The sequence below is a fragment of the Bos indicus genome, chromosome 3, assembly GCF_029378745.1.
Source record: "Bos indicus isolate NIAB-ARS_2022 breed Sahiwal x Tharparkar chromosome 3, NIAB-ARS_B.indTharparkar_mat_pri_1.0, whole genome shotgun sequence".
Classification (NCBI taxonomy): domain Eukaryota; kingdom Metazoa; phylum Chordata; class Mammalia; order Artiodactyla; family Bovidae; genus Bos; species Bos indicus.
Window position 1 is genome coordinate 51,781,566 of NC_091762.1, and position 18,729 is coordinate 51,800,294.

At 38.2% G+C, this 18,729-nt stretch overlaps 2 protein-coding genes and 1 long non-coding RNA gene across 8 annotated transcripts in view; 1 reads left to right on the forward strand and 2 right to left on the reverse strand.

Annotated features, from left to right (window-relative positions):
- EPHX4 (epoxide hydrolase 4) overlaps window positions 1-3,534 on the reverse strand; it is a 36,975-nt gene extending 33,441 nt beyond the window's left edge. Inside the window, exons 1-2 of the mRNA XM_019957067.2 lie at window positions 3,288-3,534; window positions 1,071-1,156 (exon numbers count right to left, since the gene is read on the reverse strand). Coding sequence (XP_019812626.2) covers window positions 1,071-1,156; window positions 3,288-3,518 — 317 coding nt within the window. The 5' untranslated portion in view covers window positions 3,519-3,534. The remainder of the gene's footprint in view (window positions 1-1,070; window positions 1,157-3,287) is intronic.
- Window positions 3,535-3,785: 251 nt separating this feature from the next.
- Window positions 3,786-18,729, forward strand: part of LOC139182197 (uncharacterized) — a 31,770-nt gene continuing 16,826 nt past the window's right edge. Inside the window, exon 1 of the long non-coding RNA XR_011565806.1 lies at window positions 3,786-3,893. This is a non-coding gene — a long non-coding RNA (uncharacterized lncRNA). The remainder of the gene's footprint in view (window positions 3,894-18,729) is intronic.
- BRDT (bromodomain testis associated) overlaps window positions 16,908-18,729 on the reverse strand; it is a 57,299-nt gene continuing 55,477 nt past the window's right edge. For all 6 annotated transcript variants that reach the window (XM_070786127.1, XM_070786124.1, XM_070786126.1 and 3 more), the window contains one exon: window positions 16,908-18,526. The gene's annotated coding sequence lies outside the window, so the exon portion shown is untranslated. The remainder of the gene's footprint in view (window positions 18,527-18,729) is intronic.

Sequence of the window (18,729 nt, forward strand, 5' to 3'; positions counted from 1 at the left end):
TTCCCGTAGGTAACTGTGTATTTTTGGCTATAGGTTTTTTCCTCCACATGAAATATTCTGATCCTTAATTTGTCCTGAATTCATCTGAGCCTGTTACTATGTGCATAGGAAAGAGTCCTTTTTCAGTTTCCATGAGCCCTCTTCTCCTCCTGCCTTCCCCTCACCCAAGTCTTACCAAAGGCTGCCAGGTAACAGGCACTCTAATTCTTTGGTTTCTTTCGAATCTCCTTTACCACCCAGTGTTGCATTTTGTCCACAGTTCAGTTCAGTTGCTCAGTCGTGTCCGACTCTGCAACCCCATGGACTGCAGCATGCCAGGCTTCCCTGTCCATCGCTATTTCCCGGAGCTTGCTCAAACTCATGTCCATCAGTAGGTACTATAAAAACTGGTTTATGATTGCCAAGGGGGAAAAATAGGGAGAAGGGATAGTCAGGGAGTTTGGGATCGATTTGTACACACTGCTATACTAATTTAGTCTTTAACAATATTGTGATAGGTGCAGGTGAAAAATGAAGGGACTCAGTCATACATATACGTGTATTCATTCTTCCCTAAGTTCCCCTCCTATACAGGCTGCCACACAACATTGAGCCACACTGCTATATTTAAAATAGATACCTAACAAAATCCTACTGTACAGCGCAGGGAACTGTGCTCAATGTTATGTGGCAGCCTGGATGGGAGAGGAGTTTGGGGGAGAATGGATGTATGTGTATGTATAGTTGAGTCCCTTTGCTGTCCACCTGAAGCTATCACAACATCGTTAACTGGCTATATTACAATATAAAACAAAAAGTTAAAAACTGTTTTGCAATTGACTGTTTCAAAAATTTGAAACACTAAATGATACTTGTTTTAATTCTCAAAAATAAATAAATTTAGGATAACAATATGCATGTTTCTTTAAAACAGAAGGAATATCATTCTTGTGATTGCGGAACACTTAGGAGTAATAACTCTAGGCCAGCACTTGATCATAGCATGGGGTCTATTAAAAACCACTACAATAAAATGACACTATGGTAAGCCAAATCTTTAGTGCAAAAGAAAAAGTTATTGTTAAGTTTACCAGAATTCTGGAAATCCATGAAGCAGCAGCATAAGTGGTTTGCCTCTTTCTCCAGCAGCAACATAATGGAATCTTAAGCCCGAATCCTGCAGTAGGAAATACAGTGCATGAGGTTTCAGTGACGCTTTGTGTTGACTGTAAAAGTACAATTAGCATTTCCATGCCATTAAAAAATTTCACTTGCATTATTTTTAATATCAAGAGATAAAATAAGTATTGTTACTTTTCAGAAAGAAAAAATAACCACTGTTTATCAGCAGGTTAAATAAACAGATTCGCTTTTGTTGACATTACCTTCCACTTATGCTGTCAATTTATCTATATTATGAGCTTCTGAAACAGTTATAATTTTCTTACTGATGTGTCACACTTCGTCTCACTCAAATTCTGCAGGACAAGTAAATAATTCTGATCTGCATTTATATTCCTGCCATTATTTACCTCCTAGTCATATACTTTTCTCAGCTTACCCATCAAGAGCTGTGCCATCAGTTATATAATTCACACCTCCTTTCCTTATTTTTAGTTCTCTCCCTCCCACATTATTTTCAGTTGAGAGTTGCATGCACCATTCCCCTGGCTGCCTGCTCCTCATGTCATGTCAGTGTATCTCTAACAGCCGAATGCTCTGAGTGCTCAAACCTTTGCTCTGCGTATGGGAGACAAGATTGCCCAAGGGAAACAAAAATCATAGAAATGAGACAGAAAAATAGCAAATACAAAGTAAAAAGAAGAAAGGAAAGTGGAGCAAGAAAGAAACACAAAAACTCAGAAGGAAGTAAGGTTAAAAAAAAACAAGAACCAAAACCCAGAGACTAACCGGGTTTTACATCAGATAACCCAAGTAATTGGGTTTCCAGATGTGAAAAAAATCTTAAAGCTCATCTAGTTCAACCCTATCATTTTTGCAGAGTTAGAAACTGAGGTCCAAAGATGTTACTACGGGTCATTAAGATGGTTGGGAGCAGGACTGTGGCTAGAACCTCCATCTTGTCCTACTGCCCAGGACAACGCTCTTTCTGTTCCTTGGTTCTAGGTCTCTAGGGAAATTCTTTAAGTGGCCAAAGTCAGAAGAGAGTCATTGTGATGAATTCCGAATGATTCTTAAACTGATTTTCCCCCTCAGGTAGGATGTACATAACAACTCTGACTTCTACCCTCTACTGCAGAATGCCTTCCTGGAAGTTCAATAACTTCTTTTATTGGTGGCGAGTCTTGGAAGATGAAAGGCTGTAGGAACTTGACTGGATTTACTGAATAAATATTTCATTTCATTTTACTATGTACCAGGCACTGTTATAAGATTTTTGGTTTTAGCTTATTTGTTTTTTACAAATATTAACTCATTTAATTCTCATGTCAACTGCAGGGTATAAAGGACATACCCCTCTGTGGTCTGAACTCCAGCTGCAGGGCAGTCTAGCTCCTAACAGGAACGCCAGACCTGGTGACAAAACTATCCCTTCATGGAGGCTATTTTTGAAAGGCCTGTGAGTCAGACTTGTAGGGTGCATCACAAAAAGCCATCTCCCTTCACCACCTGGAGCCTCAGGAAATAGAATAATCGTGGGCTGTAAGAAAGCTTGGGACAAGCATGGGCAATTAAAGAGTCTGCATGAATAGTTGACATTTACTTTTTGTGCCATTCCTTTGGTCTCTGGCATCATAGCGCTGCTTCCTTCTCCACAAACATGCACCATTTATTTATTGTTTGATGTTGCTTAGGTCATCTGTGAATGCTCCATTCTGCTGATCTGAATAAACTCGTGATTTGCAATGACTTATTCTATTTACTGTTCCAATCTCTAAAATTTGGGCAAGGACCGTCTCCTGAGACAGTAGGGCGCCACCAGAAACAATTCCCTACAGCTTATCTGAGCTCTAAAGGGCAAAAAGGTGACAGACGACCGCTTCCCCTTACAGTTGGAGAAGGTTGTTGCGGTGGAGGAGTAGGGGACAGTAATAGCAGGACCCAGATTATTAGACTCTCTCACACACACACGCAAGGACCATAACGACACACACAACCCCCTGACCCTCTCCCTTGGCACCTCGCCCCTCTAGCATCCCCCGGGCGTCTTCTCCGTCCCTGCAGCGCGCCCTACTAGCCCCGAGAACACTAGGGGACGCTGGGCTGGGCGTCATACAAAGATCAGCCTCCGCTCTCATGGCCGTCACGTTCCCTCGCGATAGCGCCGGGCCCGCGCCCGCCTTCACCTTGATCCTCACGTAGCAGTGGGTACCCAGAGAGGGGTCGTTCAAGCACGCGGGCGGGTGTTCCCGAGCTACCCGCCGGAAGGTCTGCGAGGGTCCCTTGCAGATGCTCCACAAAAGTTTGAGCAGGTAGATGGAGGAGCAGAGCCCGCAGTAGAAGTAGATCAGGCACCAGAAGAGCAGGGACCGGATCGTGACCATCAGGCGGGGCAGGCAATCCCGCAGCTTCGCCATCGGGCGGTGGCGGCGGCGCGGCCCGCAACGCGACGCTTCCGAGGCGCGGGAAGCAGCGGCGCGCACTCTGGAGCCGGAGCGAGACTGCGAGCGCGGCGGTGCGTCAGACCCGCCAGCCGGTCCGCGGTCGCCTGCCCCGCGCACGCCTCCCCGCGGGTCCCCGTGCTGCAGCGCCCGGCTCGGGTCCGTTGTCACAGCCCCGGGCTACCACACTCACGGTGAGAGCTCGGGACGGCCGCGCCCAGCCCCGGAGCGGCGCACCGCGGACCCCAAGCGCTGCGAGGTCCGCATTGGATAGGCAAGGGTGGAGAGCCGACCTTCCTCCGCAAGGAGTAAAGCCCCGTTTCAAACTGATAAACTGTGGGGGAAATGAAGGTGAGACTTTCCCAAACCATCCTAGATACTGTGGGAGGAAGAGCCATGCATTTTGACCAGTGTTCATATCCTCTTCTTGCGCCCCCCCCTCCCCGCCCCACCCAATTTAAGGCCTTCTTTCTGGATCGTTGAATTATGGGGCTCATGGGGGAGGAGGAGCAGTAAACGATTTTCATACCACCCGAAAGACATTTCTTTATTCATTCCCAAAGCTCATCTGAAGGTGTTGCTATTTTCCAACTAGGTTCTGAGTCGTTATCTGACCAGCTAGGTGTCTGGTTATAAAGTCAAGCCTCTGGCAATCCCTGGTCTTTTTTCTGTCCCTCTGGTTTTTTCCTTTACAAAAAGATTGTGTAAATAGAATCATCATGTAGTATTCAACTTCTAGCTTCTGGCTTCTTTCTTTTAGCATGATGTATCTGAGACTCAACTATACTGTTAGGTATATTGTTTTATTATTATTATTATTAGTCTTTTGTTAGATGGATGTACCATACTTGCTTATGGAACAGTTCACAGTTGAGGTATATTTGAGTTTTTTCCCAGTTTTTGGTGGTTATGAATAAAGTCATTGATGTAAAGTTTTTGGTGGGAAGATGTAAGTTTTCATTTCACTTGGGTTAACACTTTGAAGCGGGATTGCTGGGTCAGGTAGGTATGCATTTAACTTTATAGGAAACTATCAAACTGGTTTCCAAAGTGGCTGCGAGTTTAATTCACACTAGCAATGTGTGAGAGTTATTGTTAGGTCCTATTCTTGAGAGCCGGAGAAGGCAATGGCACCCCACTCCAGTACTCTTGCCTGGAAAATCCCATAGACGGAAGAGCCTGATGGACTGCAGTCCATGGGGTCGCGAAGAGTCGGACACAACTGAACGACTTCGCTTTCACTTTTCACTTTCATGCGTTGAAGAAGGATATGGCAACCCACTCCAGTGTTCTTGCCTGGAGAATCCCAGGGACAGGGGAGCCTGGTGGGCTGCTGTCTGTGGGGTCGCACAGAGTCGGACACTACTGAAGCGACTTAGCAGCAGCAGCAGCATTCTTGAGAGCACTTAATATTGTTAAAAAAAAAAAAAAAAATTCCTGATTTTAGCCATTCTAAGAGTTGTGTAATGTGGTATCTCATTGAGATTTTTATTCATATTTCCCCAATGATAATAATGTTGGGCATGTTTATATACTTGCGTGCCACTTGAATATATTATTTTTTGACAAAGCAGCTGTCCAAATCTTTTACCGATTTTTTAGAAAAGTGGGTTGCTTATTTTCTTACTGAGTTTGAAAGTTCCTTATGTATTTTGGATACAAATGCTTTATCATACATCATGTGATTTGCAAATATTTTCCCAGTCTGTCTTTTCATTTTTAAGGACTTCTGAAGAGCACAATTTCTTAATTTTTATTTTATCCAATTTATCACTTTTCTTTTATATGTAGTAGTTTTGATCTTGCATGTGAGAAATCTCTACCTAAGTTAAGGTCAGCACGTGCCCCCCAACCTGTGTTTCCTTCTAAAAGATTTATTTTCTGTTTTGTATTTAGGTCTATAATCCATTTTGAGTTAATTTTTGCATAAGATGCAAAGTATGGGTTGACATTGATGTTTCCCATGTCTGTATCCAATTATTTTGGTATCATTTGTTGGAAAGAATATTCTTCCTCTATTAAATTGCCTTTGCACCTCTGTTGAAAATCACTTTACATGTGGGGCTATATTTGAACCCTCTAGTCTGTTTCATTGATCTATATGTCTATATTTTCTGCAGTATACACTTGCCTTTTTGATGGCTGTGCGATGAGCCATGCAGGGTTTTAGTTCCCTGGTCAGTGCTTCCTGCACTGGGGGACAGGTGTCTTAACCACTGGATTGGCAGGGAAATCCCAATACACACTTGTCAAAAGTAGTAAAGTAATATAGTAAGTCTACGACTCATGTGGTATGAGTCCTTCAACTTTGTTCTTCTTTATCAATATTGTTTTGGCTATTCTAGTTACTTTTCCATACAAATTTTAGTATTAGCTTGTCAATTTTAACAAAAATTGTTGATTGGAATCCACTGAATCTGTTAATCAATTTTGAGAGGACTAATATTTTAACAATATTGAGTTATTCAGAACATTGTTGTTCAGTTGCTAAGTCATGTCCAACTCTTTGCAACCTCAGGGACTGCAGCTCGCCGGGATTCCCATGAACATACATCTCTCCAGTTATTTAGATTCTTCTTTGATTTATTTTATCAGTTTCTCATAGTTTTAAACATACAGATACTGCATGTATTTTGTAAGATTTATACCTATTTCTTTTTTAAAAATATATTATTGTAAATGTTATTTTTTCAATTTCCAATTACTTACTAATTCTAGGTGCTCATATGATTTTTTTTTTTTTTTGTCTCAGATCCTGGACCTTGCTAAATTTACTTTTTAGTGCTGGTAGCTTTTTGAAAAATTCTTTGGGATGTTCTATATAGAAAATCATGTCATTTGTGAATAGAGACAGTTTTATTTCTTCCTTTCTAATATGTTTGCCTTTTATTTTTCTTGACTTATTGCACTAACTAGGACCTCCAATACAATACTGAGTAGAAATAGTTAATTTTTACTTTGTTCTCAGTCATAAGGGGAAACTAGGCATTTACTATTAAGCATACTATTAGCTCAAGTTTTTTTTTTTTTTCTATGCTGCACAGTTTTCGGGATCTTAGTACTGGGGCCAGGGAGGGATTGAACCTGTATCCTTGGCAGTGAAAGCAGGGAATCCTAACCACTGGACCACCAGTGAATTCCCTGAAGATTTTTTTTTTAAGATGCTGTTTTTCATATCGAGGAAGTTCCTTTTTATTTCTAGTTTCTGAGAGGTTTTTTTTTTTTTTTTTCCTTCTCCCCACAATGCGTGTTGAATTTTGTAAAAGGATTTTCTATTTCTCTGGAGATAATCATAGTTTTTCCTTTTCAATCTACTGATGTGGTTACCTATAAATTTTTTGAATGTTGGACCAGTCTTTCATTCCCAGGATAAATCCCAGTTGATCATAAAATAGTGTATTTTTAATATATTGCTGAAATCATCTTGCTAATATTTGGTTGACAGTTTTTGCATCTATATTTGTTCTTATATTATGGAATAATGTATATAAAATTGGTATTATTTGTCCCTTAAATGTTTGGTAGAATTCTGCAATAAAGCATGTAGGCCTGGAGTTGTTATTATTGTTTAAATTCTTTTTTAAAGGTTTTAAAATACAATTCAATTTACTTAATACTTATAGAACTATTCATACGATCTATTTCCTCTTTGACAGTTTGTATTTTTTAAGAGTTTTATCCATTTCTTGTAAGTTGTTGAATCTCTGGCCATAGAGTTCTTCATAATATGTCCTTGTTATATCTTGAATGTCTGCAGATCTCTGTGTGTGTGTATCTGTAATATTCTCTTTCACACTTGACATTTGCAATTTGCATCTTCTCTTTTTTATATGGTAGGTCTGGATAGAGGGCTTATCAATTTTATTGTCTTTTTTAAAAACAGAAACAGCCTTTGGTTTCCTTGATTTCTCTCTCTTTTTTTTGCTTAAGATTTCATTTAAATTTAAATGTAAATGATTTCTCCTCTTCCTGTTCTTTCTTCTGCTTTAGATTTGATTTTTCTAGTTTCTTAAGGTAGAAACTTCAGTAACTGATTTGAGATTTTTCTTCTGTTTTAACCTAAACACTTGAGTGGTAAAAAGTTCCTCTAAATGCCACTTTCACTGCATCCCATACATTTTAAGGTGTTGCATTTTAACTTTCATACAATTCAAAATACTTTCTAATTATTCTTGTGATTTTTCTCTTTTAAGATGTGTTATTTAGAAAAGCTTAATTTCCAGATATTTTGCAGGTATCTTTTTAGTATTAATTTCTACTTTAAACCTGGTGTGGTAGCTTATGAACTACCTATTCTTGTAAACTTGTCAAGGTTTGCTTTATTCCTCTAAATATAGTTTATTTGGTGAATGTTCCAACTGCATTTGAAAAATATATTCTACTGTTTTTAGTGAGAGTGTAACATTAATGTCAATTAGTTAAAGATGGTTAGCAATGTTGTTCAGGACCATTAGATCTTTGGTGACTTTCTGCCTACGCTCTATCAATTGCTGAGAGAAGAATGGTGAAATCTGTCTGTAATGGTGGATTTGCCCATTTCTCTTCTGTCAGTGCTACTGGTTTTGCTTTAGCCAGTTATCTTTTGGAGCATTTATAAACAATAAAAATGAATTTAATAATTACTTTCATTGAAGGGAAAAGAAGGGGGCAGCAGAGGATGAGAGATGGTTAGATGGCATCACTGACTCAATGGACTAAAATTGAGCAAACTCTGGGAGGTAGTGGAGTACAGAGGAGCCTGGCATTCTACAGTCCATGGGGTCACAAAGAGTCAGACATGAGTTAGTGACTGAACAACAACAAATGCCGTATCAGTGTTCTTCATTCATTGTATAGATACAGGTGAGACCTCTAGAATCACATCCCTTTTACCAGAAGAACCTTCTTTAACATTTCTTGTAGTGCAGGTCTGCTGGCAATAAATTCTTTCACTTTTTGTTTGCTTGAAAAAGTATTTCTCTTTCAATTTTGATATTTCCAATAGATACAGAATTCTAGTTGACAGGGTTTTGTTTTAGAACTTTAAAGACATTACTCCACTCATAATTTTTATGATTTCTGATGAGAAGTTTGCTGTATTCTTTTCTTCCTTCCTCTCTATTGTGTTATTTTTCCTTTGGGTGCCTCAAGATTTTCTGTTGGTCTTTGGTTTCATCAGTTTAAATATGATATATCTAGTGTGGGGTACGGAGAAGGCAATGGCACCCCACTCCAGTACTCTTGCCTGGAAAATCCCATGGATGGAGGAGCCTGGTGGGCTGCAGTCCATGGGGTCGCTAAGAGTCAGACATGACTGAGTGACTTCACTTTCACTTTTCACTTTCATGCATTGGAGAAGGAAATGGCAACCCACTCCAGTGTTCTTGCCTGGAGAATCCCAGGGACGGGGGATACTGGTGGGCTGCCGTCTATGGGGTCGCACAGAGTTGGACACGACTGAAGCGACTTAGCAGCAGCAGCAGTGTGGGGTTTTTTTTTTTTTTTGTATTTATCTTGTTTAGCTTCTGAGCTAAACAAGATAAATTCTCTGAGCTTATTGAATTTGTGCTTTTGAGCCTGTCATATGTTAGACAATAGAAAATATATTAATATATTGGTCTTTGCCTCTGGTTCCTGACAGATAGATCCTGAAACCCTTGTAATTTTCTAAGTGATAAGAGCACTAAGAGCATGTGTTAGTCTAATATTTGGTTTCTGACTCATATCTGACACAGGACTCTTAAAACCCTTGTAAATTTCTAATCATAAGAGCCCCAGGAGGATCTTTTGTTCAAATGAGGATGTTCTGGGTGCGCTCCAGAATGGCTCCAGGTGGGGGCTGGTCACCAGAAAGATCAAAATGTGATTAAAAGCTTGGAATTTTCAGCTCTACTTCCCTCCTCCAAAGGGGAAAGAGACTGGAAATGGAGCTAATAGTTGATCATGCCTCTGTGATGAAGGCGTTTGGGGAACTTCCAGGTTGGTGAACATACCTACATTCAGGAAGGTGATGCACCTCCAATTCCATAGGGACAGACACCGCTGTGCTTGGGGCCCTGCCAGACCTTGCCCTATGTATCTCATCATCTGGTTCTTCATTTGTATCCTTTGCTATAGCCTTTAATAAACTGGTAAACATAAATGTGTCCTTGAGTTCTATAAGCTGCTCTAGCAAATAACTGAATCCAGGGGGCAAAAGGTCATGGCAATCTCTGATTTGCCTACCTCAGACAAGTTGTGGGTAATGTAGGGATCTACTCCTTATGATTGGCATCTGAAATGTGCATCAATCTTGTGGGACTGAGCCCTTAACCTATGGGATCTGATACTATCTCCAGGTAGATACCAATACATTTAGAATTGAGTTAAATTGTAGGACACCTAGATGATGTCACAGAGAATTGTTCATTTGTAGGTAATCCCACACACATTTGGTGATTAGACACACAGCAGGAAGAGCTGAGGGTTTTTCCCTACTAAAGAGAAGGAAAAACTAGTTTTTCTTTTTTCCTAATACAAATTAATTTTAGAGAATTCTCAGCTGATGTCCCTTCAAATATTTCTCCATTCCCATTCTCTCTCTCGTCTCTGAGATTCCAGTTAGACGTATGTTAGACTTTAATATTGCCTGACAGCTTTTGGATATTCTGTTGTGTTGGTCCTACCATGCCCCACTTTTTTATGTTCTTTGCGTTTTTGTTTGAGTAATTTCTTTTAATCTAAACTCAGCTTCACTCATTCTTTCCTTGGCTGTGTTGATTCTGTTGATGAGACCTTCAAAGTCATTCCTCGTAACTATTACCATGTTTTTTTTCTAGCACTTTCGTTTTCTTTTTCCTATAATTCTGTCTATTGAAATTACCTATCTGATCACACATTGTTTATTTTTTCTCTACAGCTTGTAATAATCATAGTCATTTAAAATTTTCTGATAGTCAACTGTGTGTCATCTTTAAGTCTGTTTCTGTTTATTGCTTTGTCTCTTAACAGTAGGATTTTTTTTTCCTTGCTTCTTTTTATGCCTCATAATTTTTTGTTGAAAGACATTGTGTATAAAACAAGAGACAAAAAGTATATATATATTTAAGCTTGGAAACTGACAGTGTTTTCTTTTGCTAGCCTTAACTGTGGAGGTGAAATCAATCTAGTCAGAAGTTGAGCTGGAATTGAATTTTATTGTTGCTACAGTTATCCTAAGCACACCAGATTTTCAGTAGTCTCTGGTGGTACCATGAGGATGGATCTTGGTTTGCCGGTGATTTTTTTCTCAACAGCTGCTACATGCTTGCCTTTAAGTCTTTATGCTTAGTGTTATACTCTATGCTCTTGCACCTCTGATTGTAGTAGACTGCTTTTACTTGTTATTGAATGCATCTTATCCTAATGGTAAGAAGTGCAGGGCAGTGAGGAGCATTCTCTGCTGTCCTATAATTAAGCCACGTCAGCAGGTACTATGTCTTTGGATATCAGTGATGCCTTCTCAATGATCCTTCCCTGCCCTCAGTGACAGGATCTCTCTAATGGTCCGAACCCACAATGGATTTCCGGCACATCTCCCAAGATTTCAAGTTTTAATTCTATTTCCTTCCCACCAGTTGCAGGGGATCTTCATTTATGCCCTAAAATTGTTAAGAGTTTGCTAGTCTTTAGGGAAAATGGGAGAAAAGGTTCTGGGCAGTCTTTGTGCTTTTCCTGCATCTGCTGCTCTGCTCTTCTAGGCCTGCATCAAGAGGATGGCTTACTCAGAACCCTCATCCTGTACTGTCCCCACCTAAATCTTTTCTGTAAGTACTGAGGAGGTCTGTGGAGAAGAGCCTGAAAGTGATTACAGATTTTTCTTGTGCTCCCAAGGGTTTTATATTCTCAAGCTAGCACACACTCAGCTTTTAGCAATTTGTTACAACTTTCAGATGATCTGTTATTGTTGTTGTTGCCAGGTTATATAGCATTTGGTGGTATTAAAAGACGCTTACTCCTTGGAAGGAAAGTTATGACCAACCTAGATAGCATATTCAAAAGCAGAGACATTACTTTGCCAACAAAGGTCCGTCTAGTCAAGGCAGTGGTCACGTATGGATGTGAGAGTTGCACTGAAGAAAGCTGAGTGCCGAAGAATTGATGATTTTGAACCGTGGTGTTGGAGAAGACTCTTGAGAGTCCCTTGGACTGCAAGGAGATCCAACCAGTTCATCCTAAAGGAGATTAGTCCTGGGTGTTCATTGGAAGGACTGATGCTGAAGCTGAAACTCCAATACTTGGGCCACCTCATGCGAAGAGTTGACTCATTGGAAAAGACTCTGATACTGGGAGGGATTGGGGGCAGGAGGAGAAGGGGATGACAGAGGATGAGATGGCTGGATGGCATCACTGACTTGATGCACATGAGTTTGGGTAAACTCCGGGAATTGGTGATGGACAGGGAGGCCTGGCGTGCTGCAATTCATGGGGTTGCAAAGAGTCGCACACGATTGAGCGACTGAACTGACTGACTGACTGACATATAACATCATATTAGTTTTAAGTGTACAACATAATGACTTGGTATTTGTATATATTTTGAAATGATTACCACAGTGTTTAGTATTATTTTTTTAAGTTTTGAGTATTCCCTTTTTTACACTGACATTTTAAATGACATAAAGTTATATCCAGTCATAAAAGAAATAATAGAACTTGCATATACTTTATCCAGTGTATTTTTCACTTTTAATTGTATCATACATGTAGTATGTAGCTTTGTGTACATACCACCAAAGTTAAACTCCATTACCCCAAGGACAACTCACATTGCTCTGTAATTAACCATACCTATACCTGTCCCTAATCTTTGTTGACCACTAATCTGTCCTCCCATCACCAAAATTTTATCATTTCAAAAGTGTTATATAAATGAAATCACACAGTATATGACCTTAGGGGATTGTTTTTCCTGCTCAGGATAATAATTCCTTATAAATTCAAGTTATTGTATATATCAATAATTCTTTTTTTTTTATGCTGCTGAGTAGTATTCTACCGTATGTATATACTACTTGTTTAAACATTTACCTATTAAATGACATCTGGGTGGTTTCCAGTTTTTCACTATTACAAAAAAAGTTACTGTGAACATTTATGTACAGGTTTTTGTGTGAATGTAAGTTACCATTTATCTTAAATAAATGCCCAGTACAATTGCTGGGTCATATGGCTTTGCATGTTTTGTTTGTAAGAAACTGCAAACTGGTTTCTACATCGGCTGTACCATTATATTTCCATGAGCAACGTATGAGTGACCCAGTTTTTCTCCATTCTTGCCAGCATTCTTGCCACTATTTTTCTTTTTTAACCTTTCTGATAGGTGTATGGTGGTATCCCATTGTGGTTTATATGTCACCGATGGCCAGTGATTGTGAACATGCTTTCATGTGTGTATGCCATATGTATATTCTCTTTAAGTAAATTTTATGTCTTTTGGTCCACTTTCTAGTTAAAATTTTTAGTTGTTTTGAGAGTTCTTTACTGTATGTATTTTTGTCAGATAAGTGGTTTGCAAATTCTTATTCCTAATCTGTAGCTTATCTTTTCATAGGACAAAAGTTTTAATTTGAAGAGATCCAATTTATCAATCTCTCATTTATGGATCCTGCTTTTGGTATGAAGTCTAAAAGAAAATCTTTCTAACCATAGAGGCTTAAGATTTTTTTTCCTTTAAGTTTTATGGTTTATTTTACATTTAAGTCCAAGATGCATTTTGAGTTAATTTTTGCATAATATGTGAGATTTAGGTTGAGATTGTTCTGGGTTTTCTTTTTTTTTTTTTTTGCCTATGGATATCTAGTTGTCTGAGCACCATTTGTTGTAAAGGCTATCCCTCCTTTACCCTCCACTGAATTGCACCTCTGTCAAAATTCAATTGTGCATATTTTTATGGTCAACATCTAGGTTCTTTATTCTAGTCCACTGATCTCTGGTTTCTTGATTACTATAGCTTTACAGGAACTCTTAACATCACACAGAATGACTCTTCATGTCATTCTTTTTTGGGGTCAATATTTATTATTTTAGTCCTCTTCCCATTCCATATACATTTTAGCATAAACTTGTCTATGAAAAACTGCTGGGTTTTTGATAGGGTGTGCTTTTGAGAACTGACATTTTACTCTGTTGTCACTTCATTTATTTAGTTAGGTCTTTCTCCTTTGATTTGTTCCATAAGCATTTTGTACTTTACAGCATACAGTTCCTGTATGTTTTCTTAAGTGTATACCTAGATATTCTGTTTTTTAAGTTTTCACATTCTCATTAGCATATAGAGATCACATTTTTGTATGTTGACTTTGTATCCTGTGACCCTGCTTAAATCACTTATTAACTATGGTTTAACATTTCTTGGGATTTTTTTTTGTGTAGAAAGTCACATGCAAAAATTCATCAGCTATTACTGAAAGCTAAATTTATTTAGAAACTGTTTAACATTATAGTTACCCCCCAAAATAGTGTATGGTGAAATACTGCAGCCATTGTCTTTAAAATTGGAATTATGGACCGTGGGCCCGGCTCGGCCCCAGCCGAACGGCCCTGCTGGCGCGCCGCCCCCGCCTGCCCCAGCCTTGCCCCGCTGCCCTCGGTCCGAGGCCACTGCGCCTTCGTAAAAAAAAATAAAATAAAATAAAATTGGAATTATGAATGATTCCTGCTTCCATTATTTAATATTTTGGAAAATTAAAGCTAAAGAAATTTAGGGAAAAAAACCACACCAAAAACAAGAGTTTTATTCATTTCCAATTTGTATGACTTGGGTTTTGGGGTTGATAATTCTTTTCATACATTATGGGATTTGGTTTGCTAGTGTTTTGCTGGAGATTAGAGATAACAGTTTGCAGCTTTTACTTATTTTTGCTACTGTCTTTGATTTTACTGTCAGGGTAATAGTGGCCTCATTAGTTGGGAAGTATTCTTGTTGATAGAATTTGTCCTATTGACAAAAATTACAGAATAGGCCAATTTATGGAAGAGACATTTTCTGAAATAGATTTTCTTCCTGTAAGAGTCTCTTTTACATTGTTACTAATCCTTTAAATGTTTGGTATAATTTTTCAGTGAAATCATATGGGCTTGGTGATTTTTTTCAGAAGCTATAAATTATGAATTAAAAAAATTTTAATGGTGTAGGACTATTTAGATGATTTAATATTGAGCTTTGATGGTTATATTTTTTGAGGAATTGGTCCATTTCTTCAAATTTATGAATATAAAGTTATTTGTAGTATCCCCTTTTATCTTTTTAGTGACTATAGGATCTGTAGTGATTTGTGCCTTTTTCTTGGAGGTTTATGCCTTTCTCTAACCAATTTCATGGCTGCAGAGCAGGCAGTAAGATTAATAAAGACTAGAGTTTTGCCAAGTAATTCAACAAAGAATGGAGCAACGGAGTTGACAGTATATGCAAGGGAGCGATTATTAATAATAATATACTATAGACTCTGGGTAAGTGAGAGAGAGAGAGGAGAAATACTATGAAAAGGCACTAGGATTAAAGGACTGCGGGTCCTAGTGAGGTCTAATGATTGCTGGAGTCACGGCCTATCCAAAGTAAGAAAAAATAAGAGCAAGCAGTGAGAAAGGACACTTGAAATTGAGACTAAGAAGAGTTACAGTTGTTGGCAATGACAAGAGAGTGGCTAAAGTTGATGAGAATCAAGATCATTAGCAGAGAAGTCAAAGGACTGAGAAGTTGTCAACTAAGAGAGTGACAGTGAAACAGAGACTAAGACCTCCGGGGAATAAGGAGGAGTGAACCAGGGATGGTAAATGACTGTGGGTAGTATTGTCGGATGATCATGAAAAACTTAAAACCTGGGGTATTTAGGGAAGGAAAGAATAGTCTGCAAGTAGCCAGATGTTCAAGCTCGTTTTAGAAAAGGCAGAGGAACCAGACATCAAATTGCCAACATCCACTGGATCATGGAAAAAGCATGAGAGTTCCAGAAAAACATCTATTTCTGCTTTATTGACTATGCCAAAGCCTTTGACTGTGTGGATCACAACAAACTGTGGAAAATTTTGAAAGAGATGGGAATACCAGACCACCTGACCTGCCTCCTGAGAAACCTATATGCGGTCAGGAAGCAAGTTAGAACTGGACATGGAACAACAGACTGGTTCCAAATAGGAAAAGGAGTACATCAAGGTTGTATATTGTCATCCTGCTTATTTAACTTATATGCAGAATACATCATGAGAAACGCTGGGCTGGAAGAAGCACGAGCTGGTATCAAGATTGCAGGGAGAAATATCAATAACCTCAGATATGCAGATGACACCACCCTTATGGCAGAAAGTGAAGAGGAACTAAAAAGCCTCTTGATGAAAGTGAAAGAAGAGAGTGAAAAAGTTTGCTTAAAGCTCAACATTCAGAAAACTAAAATCATGGCATCTGGTCCCATCACTTCATGGGAAATAGATGGGGAAACAGTGGAAACAGTGGCAGACTTTATTTTTGGGGGCTCCAAAATCATTGCAGATGGTGATTGCAGCCATGAAATTAAAAGATGCTTACTCCCTGGGAGGAAAGTTATGACCAACCTAGATAGCATATTCAAAAGCAGAGACATTACTTTGCCAACAAAGGTCCATCTAGTCAAGGCTATGGTTTTTCTAGTAGTCATGTATGGATGTAAGAGTTGGACTGTGAAGAAAGCTGAGCACCAAAGAATTGATGCTTTTGAACTGGGGTGTTGGAGAAGACTCTTGAGAGTCCCTTGGGCTGCAAGGAGATCCAACCAGTCCATTCTAAAGGAGATCAGCCCTGGGTGTTCTTTGGAAGGAATGATGCTAAAGCTGAAACTCCAGTACTTGGGCCACCTCGTGTGAAGAGCTGACTCATTGGTAAAGACTCTGATGCTGGGAGGGATTGGAGGCAGCAGGAAAAGGGGATGACAGAGGATGAGATGGCTGGATGGCATCACCGACTTGATGGATATGAGTTTGAGTGAACTCCGGGAGTTGGTGATGGACAGGGAGGCCTGGTGTGCTGCGATTCATGGGGTCGCAAAGAGGCAGACACGACTGAGCGACTGAACCGAACTGAACTGAACTGAACACTACAAAGGGAAGAAAACTGTTAGTGAAAAAATAGGTGCTAATAGTGACAGCCTGCAGGAGACAGCCAGGATTCAGTTAGAGCAGTGGTTCGCAAACTTCAGCGTGTATTAGTATCACTGGAGGGCTTGTTCAACTATAGGTTGCTGGCCCCCATACCAGAGGTTCTGATTTAGTGAGTCTTAAGTCTGAGAATCTGCATGTTCCCAAATGATGCTGATGAAGCTGGTCCGTGGACCACTCTTCGAGAACAACTCAAGAAAAAAAGAGGAAAAATAAAGCAAAAAGGTTGATTATATAGATAATGTTGTTAACAAGTAAAACCAATGCAAGAAGTTAAAAGAAGTCAAGCTTTTTTTTACTAAGAAATAATGTACAAACTGAGGAAGGATCAGTTAGTTATACATCAATATTTTCTCTGCAAAACTGACTTAAGCCTACCAAAATTCTGTTGACTATCTATAATGTGCCAGATCTCTTACTGATTGAGCAAAGGTTAAAATGTTAAATTGGTTAAACTAAAAAGATAACCATAACATAGCTCTCTATAAGGGATGTTCCAAAGGTTTATAGAAAAACCTCAAGTAAACCATTTAATGTAAAAGGATATTAATGAAGCTGAACTTTCTTTTTAGCTGTAGACAAAAATCATTCACTGAGCAATTTTTTATTATTTAAAGGCAGTTGTTGAAAAGAGTTAATGTGTATTTGACAGAGTAAATTCTTATTTAGTATTTTTATTCTCTTCAAAATGGAAAATTTCCCATAGATCTTAAAAGCATTACATAATAAATATTTAAATGAACCAGAAAATATTGAAAGGTCTAAAGAAAAAGAAAAAAACAAAACAAAACCCTATAACCCCATCACCTAGAGGTAACCACTATGCATTTCTGATGTATCTAAGACTATATATATATATAAATTAGACTATATAGAAATATAAATTAGAATATATAGATAAGTCCATATGCTCTTTTAGGAAAATAACAATGTATACTGTTTAATATATACATATTAATTTCTTGGTTAAAAATATAGTATAATATGTATGACTATGACTTTTATTCTGGCTGTTTCATGAAGGTATCACCACCATTTCAGCCTCGAGTTAATCATATTTTTAAAATGGTTGACAGCTTAAAGATATTTCAAAAAATTATCATATTGATTATAAAAATAAATAAAGCCAAGAAAACTTTCTCTTTCTCTCTATAATACATATACACTTCGAATTTTCACTTTAGATGATACTGGAATAGTGCCTGAATGTTACAAGAGTCCAAATTTTAAAATAGATGAAGCTGATATACATAATTTATACATAATTCCAACTTGAGGGTGATGAAACAAAATATTTCACAGATTTAAATACTTAGTATAGTTAAGTAAAAATTTAGACATCCATTGCTATCACATGCATATTAAGAAATGTATAGATTCTTAGACACATACATAATTAATATTCACTGTTATTTTGTCTCAAATTTAACATCTTTCAAACCATAGATAATAAATATAAATTTTGAATATAGAACCAATGGAGAACCTTATGAAATCTGACACTCCAAGAAACCAGGTGTTATTTGTTAGAGGTTCTAAATATTTCTGAAGGCAGACAAATATCTGTTTTAAAAGTTACAAACTCATGGTGATCATTTTGTAATATACAGACATATTGAATCACTATGTTGTACACCTGGAACTAACACAGTATTACAGATTAATTATACTTCAATTTTTAAAAGTAAATAAAATAATAAATTAACAAAACAAAACAACCCTGCTTGTAGGCCCCACATTTTGCCACACAGTCATTTAAAGAAACCCAGGCAGAATCATGGCTCATTGAAACATTATTTACATTACAAAAGGGCCCTATACTCCAAAAAGAGGCCTGAACTCCATTTAAGGACAACTCCCTGTAAAAAAAAAAAAAAAACGAAGTTAGAAACTCAACAAGAACTCTTTTTTTTGATCCCTATATCAAAACAAGAAGGGACCATCTTTTGGGATTTTCATTGCTTAGATAGGATCTATAATATATAGTAGAATATTGGTAAAATGAATAACATTTGGGAGTTTATTCAATTTTTAGGTATTCAAAACTATAAAATTTCCTATA